This window comes from Electrona antarctica, assembly GCF_951216825.1.
Source record: "Electrona antarctica genome assembly, chromosome: 5".
NCBI lineage: Eukaryota > Metazoa > Chordata > Actinopteri > Myctophiformes > Myctophidae > Electrona > Electrona antarctica.
Genome location: NC_136810.1, coordinates 42685884 through 42702678, shown reverse-complemented (window position 1 = coordinate 42702678; position 16795 = coordinate 42685884). Strand labels below are relative to the sequence as shown.

Here is a 16795-nt window from a genome sequence, read left to right as displayed (position 1 = left end):
AATGTATTCAATCAATTAATCAAAGACCAGAGTGAAAGGTGAAGGGTCAAGTTTACTGTATTGACGTTTTAAGACGGTTACATGTCTGAAAATACATATAATATGAATCCAACGAATATGAAATCTATGAACAGGTTGAATCTGAATTGAATCCAGCTGGCCCTCAGTGCACCACTACAGAGGTTGCGGGTTCGAATCCACCGTAGTGCGTCCGGCTTTGTCTGCCATCTATGCCAATGGTTCCCAAAGTGGGGTCCGGGGACCCCCAGGGTCTGGGGTCCTTGAGGGAGATCCAAGGGGTCCTCAGATAAATGATAGTTAGGAACCAAATGGACCCTAATGGGTCTGTATCTCTGAGAGTGTACAAATTAACTTTGATTTTACAATATACATTGTGTTCCCAAAGATAGAAATGCCATTAAATGTGGGTCTGTAGCCTAATTAAGGTCAAACCTGGGGTCCTTGAAATTAAAATGGTTGAGAATCACTGCTAGAGTCGTAAAAGGTCCTTGGCATATATTTTCAAATGGGGGGGGGGGGTCTGCGGGCTATCCATCCATCCATCTTCAACTGGGTTTCCGAGGCTAGGTCGCGGGGGCAACAGCTCCACCAGAGTGTTCCAGACTTCCCTCTCCAGAGCAACATTAGTGACTTCCTCCTGGGGGATTCCGAGACGTTCCAAGGCCAGTGAGTCGATGTGTTTCCTCCAACTGCGCCTTGGTCTACCCAGGGGTCTCCTCCCAGTGGGACGTATGTGCCTCAAGGAGCTCCCTAGGGAGACGCCCGAGAGTCATCCCAGATGCCCAAACCACCTAAGCTGGCTCCTTTCCAGGCGAAGAAGCAGCGACTCTACTCAGAGTCTCTCTCGTGTGACTGAACTCCTCACCCTATCTCTAAGGGAGATGCCAGCCACCCGTCGAAGAAAACTCATTTCGGCCGCTTGTATTCGCAACCTTATTCTTTCGGTCTGTGGGCTAATGAGTATTATTTTGCGGGTCCTTGAGATGAAAAAGTTTGGGAACCACTGGTCTATGCGAGCACAATTGGCCTGTGTTCGGGCTAGGGAAGCTGGGCGGGGATCGGGTGAGATTAGTCACTGCATGTGCTTATACGAGCTGGGGCGGCCCCTGTCAGCAGGGAGTGTTGGGCGGGAGGAGTAGGACGAAGGCCCTACGTCCTCCTGGTGGGGGCTCCTCACTGGCAGCCAGGTGAGTCAGTAAGATACAACAGCAGTGACAACACTGAAATGTGTGTGGGGAGGAATTAATTAATTGGCTTAGCGACTACTAAATTGGGTAGAAAAAGGGGGCAAAAGATTATTGGCTACTCTAAATTTACAAAAATCTGCAACCCAATTTCATCTCTCTCAGCTATTAAAAGGGGTCCTTCGCCTGCAAAACATTGAAGACCCCTGATGTAAAGTATGACATATGATTTAAAGTGAGGATAAAAATTGAGGACAGAAAAGTGAGGACGGCAAGTAATTGGCCAGAATGTGGTGATATAAAGCAGTATGACTGGCTCCACAGGTTTTGTAGAAATTTGTGTTGAAATATTATAGGCCTTGAATGTCAAGGGCCACCTTTACCCATCATTTCATTTCATTCTTTATTTTCGCTTAACTCTTCCAGTTAGGCTGCAGTTGTTCAATCAATCAATCAATCAATCAATCAATAAATCAATCAATCAATCAATCAATCAATCAATCAATCAATCAATCAATCAATCAATCAATCAATCAATATGTATATCGCAAAACTGGACTTTGGTGCTTACTAGTTTGCGGTAGTGCGGTCAAAGAGATTTCTTTGGTGCGGTAGTGCGGGAGTAACCTGTGCGGGAGCAGACCTTTTATGAATTATTTGACAACCACACACAGAGGTGACGAGATGGCATCACCATCATTGGATCTGCTGACATCTAGCGGCCAGTACCTGTAAGTACAACAACACTGAGTTGTACTTCCGGGTCTTGTGGACTTTGTGCAGTTGAAGTTGAGTTGCCCGCTTTTGGGTTCTGTGTGTTTGTTTTCTGGGGACGCATTAGGTATAAATAAATGCAACATGCATCACCAGCAGCAGCAGCCTGTACTGAAGAACAGACGGACTCTTCTAGAAAGAGCAGAGAAATTCATATCTGACATTTATTTCACAGACTGCAATCTCAGAGGACGGTAATTCATTGTCATCCATTCATTTCATTTATCCATCATTTATCCATCATCCATCCATCCATTTATTCCTTGACTTGTGCATGCAAATATGCAAATTTGATATGCAAATATAAAATAATCATAGTGTTTACTCTGGCTGTGTATAGTGTAGGCTGTGATCACACATCTTCTCAGTGTATACTGTATAGACACATTTTAACTGCAAAATGTTTAAAATGTAGGACGGCTGGTGCATGTGTGTGTGTGTGTGTGTGTGTAATCTATCTGTTTATCCATCTACCCCGTCCCCTATAGATAGTATCTATCTATCTATCTATCTATCTATCTATCTATCTATCTATCTATCTATCTATCTATCTAGTATCAATCACTTTGGTTTTCCTCTACAGACTCTATGGAGACTCTTATCCACTGGAATGTCTCACCTCATTCCTGTCCCCTAAACGTATTCCATTCACGGAGGCTGCCAAGCAGAGCTTTGCACCATATACAGTTGGCGACCCTTTTGGGCCTACGTAAGTTAGTACTAAGTATGGTGTATGTATGTTTTATAGCCTTGCTTTGTAAATACGAATGTGATATCGGCAATAAACAATAATGCTCATTCATCTGAAGCTGTGATTGATATGTCTACATCAGATGGTGGACCTGCTGGTTCAAAGTGACCGCGTCGATCCCAGAGTCCTGGCGAGGGAAGGAGGTTCATCTTCGGTGGGAGAGCGATGGGGAGGCGATGGTTTGGAGAGAGGAACAGCCTGTGCAGGTGATAACAACCGCAGTGATATTCACGCCGAGATTTAGCCCATTTAGACCCGAGGACGCATCTGTGTCACCTTTATAGCTTTTAACCACTTTTTTTTTTTTATCCCACGATTTTGCAACCCAGTTTTTTCACCCAGTGCCAATTATCTAATGAACCGGCCCGCCCCCCTGGGCGCGTTCCTGGGGGTCTGGATGTTCCAGAGACCCCCACACGTAGTTGCACCACTTACTTCACACAGGTGTGATTTTATTTCACCGTTCTCCTATTCTAAATCTCACAGAGCTGTGTGTAACATATGTCATTGTAGGGGCTAACTAAAGAAGGAGAAAAGACCAGCTACATCCTGACCGAGTGTCTGACAGACGAGGAGCCACACAGGTCAGTCAGTTGATTTGATGATTTTCGAACCACTTTCCCCCTGGTGTCCCCATTTTGGCGATAGAGGGACTATGTGCATGTATAAAGTGAGAGGCAAATCGAATGGCAAAGTGAGTTTAACATTGTTTAATGTAATGTCGTTTAATGCAATGCAATTGGATAGGACTTTTCTTTTTGGATTTATGGGTCAAGGCCAGAAAATAGTTTTTGCCACTCGGTAGGTGTTCCCGCATAACTTCCGGGTATGATGATGATGGCACGTGCATACCCTCTAGTCATTATAGGCAAAGTGTTTGTATTTGAAAATTAAATATCTACAAATGTGACACGATGTGATATATTGAAATATCTGTAAGTATACAATAGGGCTTAAGTGGTTAATGTCTTGTGTATGTATGTACACATATAAAGTAAAATTATTGAGGATATGGTCCTCATTAAGTACAGAATGGCATGCCAAGTTTGTCACAGATGTTGCAATACAGGTGGCATCAAACCTTTGTCGTACCTTTCTGCCGCTCACCGAAAATAAAATTTTCCTCCTATGTCCAGCTTTGTGTGTCTGTGTACCCCATAGCGATGATTTGATTGGCTAAGGGTTTATAAAGTAAGGATAAAAATAACACCCGTGTGAAGTGAGGGGCGCTCTTGTCGTCTTGTCGTACATCATCCAATAAAAAATTAATATATTTCTTCATGAATTAATTTGTCAACTTATATTATTATCTTTTAACCATGATACAATGTTTAAAAAAAACTCCTCTTTTCACCATGACATGTAAGATGACAACTGAATTTTTATATATATATATATATATATATATATATATATATATAAGCCCTGAGCTGATTTAAAACAGTTGCACTGTGTTTAGAAAAGTAGATTTGCTCGTCCACATATGACGTAAATTCTACTTTAATTGTCAATGGCAAATGTGTCAATGGCAAATGTGACACGAGTTAAGGACAAAAAGCTGTATGTGAGGACGCCAACAGTGATTGGCCAGAATGTGATGATGTATGATGATAAGAGCGCCCCTCACTTCACAAAAAAAAAGATTTTTAACTAAGAAATAAAACGCTCAACTCACTCAACCACTAACGCATTTTACAATGTCGTTTCTTGGTCTTTAGGATCACCCTCTACGTGGAACTGGCCTGCAATGGTCTTTTTGGAGCGGGTCAAGGGTCCATGATAGCAGCCCCAGACCCAAACAAGAAGTATTCTGTCCAGAAGGCAGAGCTAGTGGTATTCAACCACGACGTGAGGGAGCTGCTGACTGACTTTGAGATGCTGGTTGATATCGTGAAGGTAAATTCAGAGATATTGTGGCATATAATGATACATTTAACCATTTAAAACCGTTAGTTATACGTTGACCAGGGTCCCACAGGGGTCTGAAAGAACGGCCGACTGATTGAGTAGCTCTAGATTGTGGAATGAACATACAGTAGTTTACAGTAACAGTTTTTATGCTCACGGAATCTTTCAAAATACAGGTGCTAGAGTGCCCAGCAGATGACAATTTACAATTTAGGCATTTAGCAGACGCTCCTAATCCAGAGCGATTTACATTAAGCAAGAACAAAAAGCATGGCAATACATCATATACATACAAAGTAGTTATCATGAATCATACGTAAGCTAAGAACGTAACAGTGGAATATCTATAAAATGAAACTATGCATACTATATAGTGCTATGTTTACATAAAATGCTATAAGTCTACATAAACTGCCATCTAAGTCTACATAAAATGCTGTAAGTTACATAAATTGAGCCTTTGCATACGCCTGCCCTGTAGGAGGTCGAGGCTAGGGCAAGTACTACGGAAAGTGCTATGGGCTAAGATGGAGTCTGAAGAGGTGCGTTTTCAGACTGTGGCGGAAGACTGGGAGTGAATCTGTAGTTCTCATTGCAATGGGAAGTGCATTCCATAGTTTTGGAGCCAGAAGGGAGAAGAGTTTGGGACGTGTGGACCGGTGTTGTCCCGGGTGAGGCAGACTTTACTCTTCCATTTCCCCCCCAAAACCGGGAGGTATAATGTTCCATTACTACCTCGCGCTTGTCAAGTCTGATCTCTCTTTAGAAGCGTTAATATCGAGAGACGAGATGCTTGGTTAAGTCAGAAATTAGGACAGAACATCGGCGTTCTGATCAAAACCATGGACAGCGCCGTAGATTCAGAGATAATAGCAACATTTGTCGGCCCGTAAAGCAATGAAGCTTAGAGAAGGAAAGGTCATGGTCACGTGACTGGGCTGCGCCATGACACTTTTATGGACACTTTAACTGTATGACTGCCAAGAATAAACTTAAGCTGACACTTTGTCCTGCCCGTCTCTGTCTCAGCAACTGGGTGAAGGAGAGCAACGTGGCTACCAGGCACTTTTCACCGTCAATGAGATGGTCAACCTGTGTGACCCGGCGGATCCCACATCTTTTCCCAAAGCACACGGTCTGGCCCACAAGTTCTTCAGCCAGCGCAACGGACAGAGCCAGCACAACATCCACGCAATGGGCCACTGCCACATAGACTCAGGTCTCAATTTATCACTTCATTGGGAAGATCTACATATACATGTCATGTCATGTGGTCACTTTAGAAGAATGAGTAAATAAATTAACATCACCCTATATATCCACAGCCTGGCTTTGGCCTTACGAGGAGACCATTCGCAAATGCGGCCGAAGTTGGGTGACAGTGATCCGCCTTATGGAGAAGAATCCCGAGTTTGTGTTTACTTGCTCTCAGGTAATTGTACAGTCCACAATGCAACAATAGGTTATTGCAATAACGATAGTGTATTGAATTAAAGATAGATTATTGCAACAACGATTATTGCATTGCGAGTGGTTGAGCAACTTAAAACCAGGGCTAAAAATAAAATTAGGGTAATTGCCAATGTTCACCCAGGCTCAGCAGTTCCAGTGGGTGAAAAGCTGGTACCCAGGACTTTACTCACAGATTCAGCATTACGTCAAGAAGGGCCAATTCATCCCGGTTGGAGGCACGTGGGTTGAAATGGCAAGTATACAACCTATGAAATCACTATCTGTTACTTTACGGTTCTGGACCTTTTAACCACTTTAAACCCTGCCATCTCTGTTTTTAGCACATTCTCTAATGTTTTCAAAGTAATTTAAATAAAATTCACACTCGTGTGAAGCCCACTGTGGTGCTACAATAGCTAACAGTCTGACACCATCATCATTATTGTATAGACTTGGCTGGCAAACGATTTACAAGCATTTAACAAGCATAGACTTGGCTGCCACATGATGTCATCTTCAAAAGCATTTTTGAGGGGCCGTCAGCCCCTCAAAAATAGCTTATCTACAAGCTCGCTCGTGTGTCATGAGCTTGTAGATTGGCTATTTTTGCTATTATGTCATACAATGTTGTATATAGTGCTATTGTTATTATTGTGTATATAAAGAGGAATTGTTTGTTATCAGGACGGGAACCTCCCCTCAGGTGAATCCATGATCAGGCAGTTCCTGGAAGGCCAGCGGTTCTTTCATCAAGAGTTTGGGATCTACTGCAAAGAGGTTAGCCTCCGTCCCAGCTTTACTCATCTGCCAAGAGAAAAGCCTGGTCACAACCTAAGGCAGAGAGTGCATAGCCGGAAGTGTCTAGCCGGAACGTCCGTCAGATGTATTTCCCCCGGATACGATATTTTTTGACCAATCACAATCACAACACTTGTGCCCCTCAAAAAGTAAAGTAGGGTTGGGCAATATATCAGTATCATAAGACTAGATATCACCTAGAATTTTGGATATTGTAATAAATAAATATTTGTACTTAAGCCTTATACATATCCAAAATAGTTGAACTACAAGCTCACAGTCACAACCATAGAGCTATAAAGGATAGAAACTGAACCGGAGCGTTAGCCCCGCCCCCCCGATATTCATTTCAGTGGAAGTTGCTCAGTGGCGTTTTGAAGCACCCGGAAGACTGCCGGAAGTATAATTATAACTCAATGGCTCGAGCGAGCGGAAGTTTAGCCTAGCCTAGCCCCGGACCTCAATTTTGAGGTCCGGGCTTACGCACGTGACGTCATGAACGTCCGTCCACCTCCATTAAAGTGCTGCAATTCCTCATTTCGCCAGTAGGTAGTGGCATCTTCAACGTTGGATAGCCTTACTGGGGGCTTGGTCACAACACGTCACATTTTCTATTTTTGAACTTTTAACATATACTGTATATATTATCGTCACAATACCGATATTGAGGTAAAGAAATGTTTAATATTTCTCTGTATTACCCAGCCCTATTGTACAGTAATTGTCCTTATCCTCCTCGTTAGTTCTGGCTACCAGATACCTTCGGCTACTCTGCCCAGCTTCCTCAGATCATGCAGGGCAGCGGCATCTCTCGCTTCCTGACACAGAAGCTCAGCTGGAACCTCGTTAACGTATTCCCCGTAAGTCACACACCACAACCAGCAGCACCAATGTCAGTAAATAAATAATACGTCAAATTTCCAAATTATATTTTCCTTTGGAAAAAAAATTCCTTTTTTTGCAGCACAATACATTTTTCTGGGAGGGTCTGGATGGCTCCCAGGTTCTGACTCATTTCCCGCCAGGAAATTCGTACGGAATGATGGGCAAGGTTGAGGAAGTGAGTGAGCCTTCTCTGACAACACGTCGTTTTGAGTGTTACATGTTTGAGGGAAACGGTCATATTATGGCTCACGTTCGTCATTCTCTCTTTTCCCCAGCTGGTAAACACGGTGAAGAACAACAAGGACAAAGGCCGAGCCAATCACAGCGCAGCTCTGTTTGGTTTCGGAGATGGCGGAGGCGGACCCACGCAGGTGATGCTGGACAGACTGCGGCGCGTCCAGGATACCGATGGACTTCCCAGGTCACTTCCTGTGGTGATTTTTATTTTTTGGCAGGAAATTTAGATTTTTAGTTTAGTCAACCCCAATGGGTTAGTCAGTCAGGACAACTCATGAATGGATGAAATATATAGTTATTGAATATAAAATGAGCAATATATTTATTATGGTTTGGCGATGAATTGGATCTGCTTTTTAGGTGCGCATCAGTCCCAACCATAGGGACTCCGAATCCCCCGTACCTAAACGGCAGATCCAAAACGACAGGTGGTAGCTGGGGTGGAGGAGGGTGAGCAGCAAACGTTTAAGCAGACAGCAGCGCAGCAGTATCAGTGTGCAGCAGCAAGCAGGATGAGCAGTGCAAACTTCCAGTTTAAATAGCCGGTATGAAGATGGAATGAGTGTGTGATTGGATGAAGCGAACCATGTGAATGAGAACGTGATGCTGAGGCAATGAATGAAGTTTCCTGACTGAACTTGCTTTGCGCATGTCTGTGACGGGCGCAAGGCTCATTTCAATTAACTGTTGCACCACTATTCCCCAGAGTGCAGATGTCCAGTCCTGACAGGCTGTTCTCTCAGCTCCATGCTGACTCAGCGTTGCTGTGTACATGGGTTGGAGAACTCTTCTTAGAGCTGCACAATGGAACCTACACCACACAGGCACAGGTAGGTCTTTGATTTCAACCGTTAAAACTAATATTCCACTCGCTGTCTTCAGCCCAATTTTTTTTATTATTGACACTACAAATTGCAACCTATACTCTGTGGAACCTAAGCTGTGGAAATCAAACCAATTAATCAAATGATTCCCGAGCACGGTGTGGCTGCGGCTCACCGATCCAATGAGAACAAATTTCACTGCTGTAACGTGTGTGACAAAATAGTACGACCTTTGACTTTTGGAATGATCCGTCCCCCCAACAGTGTTAATTTTGTTGACTTAAGACTAAAAACTAAGATTTTTATATTTAGTTGACTAAGACTAAACAATGTCAGATGACTAAAATAGGACTAAGACTAAATGGTGAGTATTCAAAAGACTCTTTCTGAAACGTCTATGGGAAAAAATGTATTGGAAATTCTCTTCCGTGCCGCTCGTCGGGGGCGGGACTGCGGCGCTATATAGCTGCTAAAACCTTTTTTTTTTCAGATAAAGCTTGGGAACCGCCAGTGTGAGGCGTTACTCCACGACATTGAGGTAGCCAGCAGCTTGGCCATGTGGAAGGACAAGGCCTTCCAGTACCCTGCAAAGCGGATACAGGAGCTCTGGAGGTACACATACAATGGGCATTGATTGGACTTGGCTAGTGTTGATCTTGACAGTAAATTTTAGATTTTTAGTTTAGTCATAGTCTTTTGAATAAAACCTAATTTAGTTTTGGTCATATTTTAGTCATCTGAAATGTTTTAGTTTGTCTAGTTTTAGTCGACTAAATTCACAGTTGATTTAGTCGACTAAAATGTATTTTGGCGGGCCTTGATGCCGTCATAATGATTGATTTTACACTCGCAGCGCGACACGTTGTGAGCTTGTAGATCGACTATTTTCAGCATGCAACCAAGTGTAAAATGACTTATACTGGATCTCTTGTCCACTAGTCCCTTCCCAACATTTCAGTCTAGTTTTTATTTTACAAAATTGTCAATATAATTAGTTTTCGTTAGTGAAAAAAGGTAGTCGAAGAATTTATTTTGTCATAGTATTATAGTCGATGAAATCAACACTGCACTTGGCTAAGAAAAAGCGTGTTTAGATGGTCTGATGGGCATGGTTTCTATGATATGTTCTGTCTTGCAGGCTGCTTCTTCTAAACCAGTTCCATGATGTGATTCCTGGCAGCTGTATAGAGATGGTTGTGGACGATGCACTCGCTTATTACCAAGGTACGCTGAATCATTTGTGTTCCAATGTGTATATATATTCACCACAGTAATATTGTGCCGCACTGCAGCCATCTTAGGGTTTAAAAGAAATGCATGAAAAAAGGGGAATTCCGTACGGCGTACACCGTCTTCACTTCACAACCACAGTATTTATTGAGACAATGAGAATGCAACATTCCGATCGCGCTGACCGTCATCGGGTATTGTATTCTCAATAAATACTACTGTAAGTGAAGACGGTGTGCGGGATCCACTTTTTTCATGCATTGACTACTGCCTGTCCTTGACATAGGTGTACAGAAGGACCATTCTTTTTAACAGGGTTTAACACATTAAGACCTGGATTGCATCTGTGCCGCGTTAGTTTTTAACCACTCTTAAACTTTACCTGTTGAAAAATAGCAGATCTACAAGCTCATAGCGTTGCACCGAGTGTCGTGCTACGAGCTTGTAGATCCGCTATTTTGAAAAATCGTGAAAGTGTGCAAATCTTTGGATATATATTCTTTCACAGCGAATGTTTTTAACTCATATCTTTGCTTCTGGGGGGGAGGTCCCTGACTCCCTGAAACAAAATATTTTCAGATGGGGGTCAATTACATATAATTGTGGGGGTCCTTGACATGAAATTGTTTGAGAACCACTGTCATGATTTAGAATACATTTGTAGAATCTGGTCTCAGCTAAAAACACTCTTTTTCTCTCAGAAATCCGTAGAGACGGTGGCCAGCTCCTGCAAGATGCCTGTAAATCTTTGGGGCCAAGGGAACAGCAGCAAGATGCCTGTAAATCTCTGGGGCCAAGGGAACAGCAGGGCCACTCCACTGCCGTGTTTAATACACTGCCATGGGAGCGCAATGAAGTCATACAGCTTCAAGATGCCACCGACCAACCTCGTCTCGGTACATCACACATTTTGTTACATTAGGTATTTTTCGGTGGAGCTTTCAAATCCACACAGGGCGGCCGGCAGTGGATCAGGGGTAGAGTGGCCGGTAGAATGGCCGGATGGGAACCGTGAGGTTACCAGTTCGAACCTGCGCTCCCCCAGAGTTAGTGTTGAAGTGTCCTTGAGCAAGATTGAACCCGTAATTGCTCCCGATGTGCAGGTTGGTGCCTTGTATGGTTTCCTCCGCCATCGGTGTATGAATTGGTGAATGTAATGATTTTGATAAAAGCGCTATATAAATGCACCATTTTTTATTATTTTTTATTTACCACATCTTGTCTGACACACTACATTTTTTGTATTGCAGCTCTGGTGAAAGTTCCTAGTGTTGGTTTGACCATGGTCGAAGACACACAACCTGTGATTCCGGTCTCTGTCACTGTGCAGGTATGCTATAGGCCTACTGTAGTGCATTGGTTCTCAAAGTGGGGTCCTTGGGGGGGATTCCAGGGGCATCACAATCATTTTAACCATTTTATCCTTGGCTATTCACAAACAAGGCAACACTAACAGCGTTTATTTTTTGGATGACATTTTTTAACAAATCTCTTCTGGGGGTTCCTGGCACAAAAACATTTTAGATGGGGTTCCACGGCCAAATACCGTATATATCAATTTGGGGGTCCTTGGGGGCACGGTGGCACAGTCGGTACTCGGTAGTGCTGTCGCCTCACAGCTAGAAGGTCCTGGGTTCGATTCCAGCTGGGGACGCTGTGGGCACTTGGGGCGTGTTCTCTCCTCCGCGTCATCAGTGCCCATAGCCGAGGCGTGGTTGGCGAAAGGGTCTTTCTGTGTGGAGTTTGCATGTTCTCCCTGTGTCTCCTAAGGTAGGTACCCTCACAAAAAACATGCAGTAATCCTGGTCTCTAAACTACCTCCCCCTGGCCAGCCGGGGCGTCTGATGGAGGGGAAACGAACTGGTTGGAATAACGTGTTCCTTCCACACGCTACGTCCAACCGGGAAAACTCCACCCTGTCAGGTGAAAAGAAGCAGCTTGTACTCCTCATGCATAAAAGTAAGCATGAGGTCAGTCCGCTGCCCTCCCCAGGTTGGCAGAGGAAGTGTAGCGCCCAGGATTACATTAGATAATTGACACTGGGTGAAAAAATGGGTTGCAAAATCGTGCAATAGAAATTAAAAACAAAATAATAATTGGGGGTCTGGCATGAAACATTTTGAGAACCACTGCTGTAGTGCATATATGACATTTTATTCAAACTGCTATGGCATTATTGACTCCTGGCCTCGTCTAATATTGCAGGCAGACGGTACTGTCCTCATGGAGAATGGGATTTTACAAGCCATCGTTAACAAGGATGGAAGCTTGGCACGTCTATATCTGATCAAGGAAAATCGGTAGGATCCACACAACATTGGGAAGGGCTGTCTAGTCTGCAGTACATTACACATGGATTTCTCAGTTGCCGCGACTGATTTCAGTCATTTGGATTCCATAGAAGTCAGCATGTCTTCTATAGAAGTGTTTTGCAAAAAAAATAAAAAAAGGTTATTAGTTATGTCTTCCAGAAAACCCTAATGATCTCAGATATTTCGTAACCGCAATCATTAACGCCTCAATCTGCACGCTGTTTCACAAATTACATTTACATTACAAATGACATTAGGACTTGGCCTAGCAACATTTTTCAGTTGTGAGATTTTATTTTTGCTTTAATCCATGATCACAGTACACACACAGAGTTGTTGACTTGCTTCCTCTTGCCTCTTGTTGCTTTCAGAGAGGCCGTCTCTGACGGCTGCCAAGGAAACCAGTTTGTCATGTTTGATGATGTCCCCTTGTACTGGGATGCTTGGGACGTAATGGACTACCATCTTCAGACGAGGTCTCTGCTACAAACATTACTGTCACCTTCTTTTTGTTTTCTTCATTTAAGTTTTTTATAGATTTTATTCATATACAGTCAGCAGTAGGGATGGAGCTCGCAAATTGGATTGACAACGAGCACCCTATCAAGCCCAATCTCCATGTATCATCAGCTCTTTATAAACAGAAAATGCATATTTATTTAACAAAATATCACTTGCACTACATTTTAACTAGGGCCTTCAAATACAGCACTTTCTAACAGACGGAAGGCAATTGACCTTTTTACTGGAAAATAATTTTGAAGAAACTTAACTGCATGGTTAATGTGTGTTAACCTGACTCCGCCAGATGGTGGCAGTAGTGAGGGAACGTGTGATTTCAATACTGCCGCAATCTGGCAGTCAGGTTAAATGTGTGTACAATCACTTTGAAAGCGTAATTTGGTTTACCCGGGCAGCGCTGGTTGGTAGCTATCAATACACTTTTAGACCAACATGATTGTGCCAGCATGGGTGATTAGATTTATTTCTCGCCTCTTGTCTTGATTGTTTAAACATGACGTGATGGGCCGTTATACTCGATAACAGGCTTCATAAACCCAAAGCTTATTGATACCGGGTACTCAATAAGCTTGTTATCGGGTTTTTCCGGGTATCGAGCTCCACCCCTATTCAACAGTACTAATTAACACGCATCCACAAAACAAAAGCTCTGGAAAACAACCCCCCCCCCCCCCCATTAGATAGGAACATCTTAAAAATAAAATACAACTAACTGCATTTTCATCTGTATTATATTAATCAAAAAATTAAACTTTTGTTGGCAAAGCTGGATAGGAAATAACAAACTCACTTGTAGCATATTCAATGTATCAATGAAATACACAGTATTTTCATTAGCTCAGTTTGATTATTGTAAGCACAACATAAGCTCAGCAGCAGTGTTGACCCCACAGGAAGCCAGTGTTGGAGGTATCGCAGCCTGTCAAGGTGGTGTCCGCAGGTGGACTAAAGGGCAGTGTCAGCTTTACTCTCAGGATCAGTGACAAGAGCACCATCACTCAGGAGATTGTGTTGGATGCCATGAGTCCTTACATCAAGTTCAACACACAGGTGTGCCATTCTTGTTCCACTTATGTACTTGTAAGGTACTGTATATATATCAACACTGCAGCCGCATAATCCTATGCCTTAGGATAGGTGTAGCAAAAAGGTTGACATGAAATTTGGAATGGAATTATACCATTCTATATTAATTCTATGCTTTATTTTTGCTACACTACCTGTCTTTGTGCAATGCACATAGGAGTAAGTAAGAGACGCATTCTTGCGCTGAATTATTGTTATATAGGCCTGGAAATTGGGTTAAATATTCAGGAAATGTTTTGGAAATTCGGTGGTGAAAATGTGTGGGAACCCTGGCATAGCATTTTTAACTACACTGTTTTATCACCAACCAAATCAAAATTCCAGGTGGAATGGGCAGAGTCGCATAAGTTCCTCAAGGTGGAATTCCCAGTGCGAGTACGCAGCCCCAACGCTACATACGAGATCCAGTTTGGCCACCTGCAGAGACCCACACACATGAACACATCCTGGGACTGGGCCAGGTTTGAGGTATAGTACAATTGACTTTCATCTATACAGTATTTAGACAAAGATGTTTTGGTTTGTTAAGTATGACATACTTGATATGAAATTATGTGATGTGAAAGTAATAGCAGTGAGAATGTCAAGCTGTACAAAACATGAAAGGGTGTGAGTGTCTTAAGTATTTAATGGAGCTCATGATACATGTATCTTGTTTAAATTCTCAGGTCTGGAGTCACAAGTGGGCAGACCTGTCGGAACACGGCTTTGGCGTTGCTCTGCTGAACGACTGCAAATATGGCTACTCGGTTCATAAGAACACTATGACGTTATCACTGTGAGTATTATTGTTACATACAACCACCACCACAAAATATGAATCCTCACAACTAGCTTAGCTCATTAACTCTACTACCGCACAACGGTGTCGCTCACCGGAAATCTGTTTTGTTCAACCAGGGCAAGTATGAGACTTTACTGTGCATGTCTCTCTCTCACAGACTTAGAGCTCCAAAGGCCCCAGATGCCAACGCAGACATGGGGGTACATCATTTCACGTATGCCGTCATGCCCCATACAGGTGGGTTTCAAATGTATTGTGCACCGTGCAAGGAATTTACCCCCTGGGATTAGAGCAGTGTTGATTCCGTCGAATAATACCGTCACACCGTGACGTAAAATGTTCGCTGACGAAAAACGAAATGGAAACTATATGAAAACTAAGCTATGATGACTAAAACTAAGACTAAATATTATTGACAATAATCATGGACAAATAAAATCTACACTAAAATATTAGGAAGGGACTAGTGGAGATCCAGTATAAGTAAGACAAGTCATTTTACACTTGGTTGCATGCTGAAAGCTTGTAGATCAGCTATTTTCAACAAGTGTAGAATCAGCCATTAAGACGGCATCAAGGCCCGCCAAATTACATTTTACTTTACATTTACATTAAATCTACAGTTGATTTAGTCGACTAAAACCAAACTAACACTAAAACATTCCAGATGACTAAAATGTGACTAAATTAAAACTATTCAAAAAACTAAAATCACAATTTGCTGTCAAAATCAACACTGAATTAGAGCTTTGTGTGAATGGTGAAAAACGGCATGGCAGGTTGAGATTTGACTTCATGTGTGCTGTGAGTGACAGGTACTTTCCAGGACGCATCCGTTATCCAGTGTGCATATAACCTCAACTACCCTCTGAGGCTGATCGAGTGCTTCCCACACACCGCACCGTGGAGTGCCTTCTCCGTCAGCACTGCAGCGGTCATCCTTGAAACCATTAAACCGGTAATTATGCTCCCACTCTCAGCTTTCCACTCAAACCTGTTAGTCAGGGGATATTAAGCAAATCTGGCAATACATTTATTACCAAGAATCTTCTTCACCAATGTGTTTGTAAGGGTGTCTACTAACATATCCCACATTGGTTTTTATTCAACCACCCTAGGAGAATTTTTGACAGCTGCTGAAAGTTGGGGTACCATCAACAACCAATATATGGCAAAATGTTCTACATTTCATTATACTGCTATTATAAGTAGCATGTGACGTGTCAAACTAGGGTTTTTTTCATGATTCTGTACCCATTCCATGCATTAGTTTTGCACGTCAGCCCAAATGTGCTGACCTCATTTGTGATGACGGCTATGGACGATTTTAGCCCAAGGAGTGTTTTTCGTGCAAATCTAATGCTTGGAATGGATTCACAATCATAAAAAACCCCTAGTTTGACACGTTTCACATGCTACTTAAAGCATAATGAAATGTAGAACATTTCGCCTTATTGGTTATAAAATGGTACCCCGACTTTCAGCAGCTGTCAAAAATTCCCCTAGGGTGGTTGAATAGAAACCAATGTGGGATATGTTAGTAGATACCTTTACAAACACATTGATGAAGAATACATTTATTTCCAGATTTGACATTATTCTGATAATATTCCCAGACTATGTGAAGTTATTCCCTGATGCTAGTATGAGGATTTATTTCCCCTACGCAGGCTGAGGACAGAAAGGATTCACTGGTTGTCCGCCTGTACGAGTCACATGGAAGCAGCGTGACAGCAACTCTCTGCACTTCCCTCCCTGTCCAAGAAGCCTGGCAGTGAGTATTTCCACCATTTACCTGTAGTTTGCGTCAAGAAATGTTTTTATTTTATTATTACATCATAAGATGATATTGAATCTGCCTTTCCATTCCATCCTAGTTGTGATCTTCTGGAGCGTGTGGATGCTACTCGGCCAGCAAAAATGACCAACGATGGAATAATGTTGAGCTTCAATCCCTTTCAAATTGTGTCTCTGCTACTCTGCCTGTAATTGAAGTTGCATCTCTCTGGTGTCTAGATTTTCATTCC

The 16795-nt window shown here is 42.7% G+C and overlaps 1 protein-coding gene across 1 annotated transcript; it reads left to right on the top strand.

Annotated features, from left to right (window-relative positions):
- Positions 1 to 1980: 1980 nt before the first annotated feature.
- On the top strand, positions 1981 to 16784 carry man2c1 (mannosidase, alpha, class 2C, member 1). The gene is made up of 26 exons (XM_079500538.1): positions 1981 to 2173; positions 2563 to 2688; positions 2813 to 2936; positions 3244 to 3314; positions 4449 to 4626; positions 5668 to 5857; positions 5964 to 6070; positions 6233 to 6343; positions 6775 to 6867; positions 7632 to 7748; positions 7853 to 7948; positions 8049 to 8194; positions 8717 to 8840; positions 9325 to 9446; positions 9973 to 10058; positions 10766 to 10960; positions 11315 to 11394; positions 12270 to 12364; positions 12748 to 12852; positions 13792 to 13948; positions 14309 to 14452; positions 14653 to 14762; positions 14926 to 15005; positions 15584 to 15726; positions 16439 to 16542; positions 16646 to 16784. Exons 1-26 carry the CDS (start codon positions 2064 to 2066, stop codon positions 16755 to 16757), a joined length of 3126 nt encoding a protein of 1041 aa, XP_079356664.1. The 5' UTR covers positions 1981 to 2063; the 3' UTR covers positions 16758 to 16784.
- Positions 16785 to 16795: the final 11 nt, after the last annotated feature.

Coding starts and splice junctions, on each gene's coding strand:
- man2c1 (XM_079500538.1), top strand. CDS start 2,064: ATGCATCACCAGCAGCAGCAGCCTGTACTGAAGAACAGACGGACTCTT. Junction 4,627..5,667: donor TGCTGGTTGATATCGTGAAG/GTAAATTCAGAG, acceptor TCTCTGTCTCAG/CAACTGGGTGAAGGAGAGCA. Junction 13,949..14,308: donor ACATCAAGTTCAACACACAG/GTGTGCCATTCT, acceptor TCAAAATTCCAG/GTGGAATGGGCAGAGTCGCA.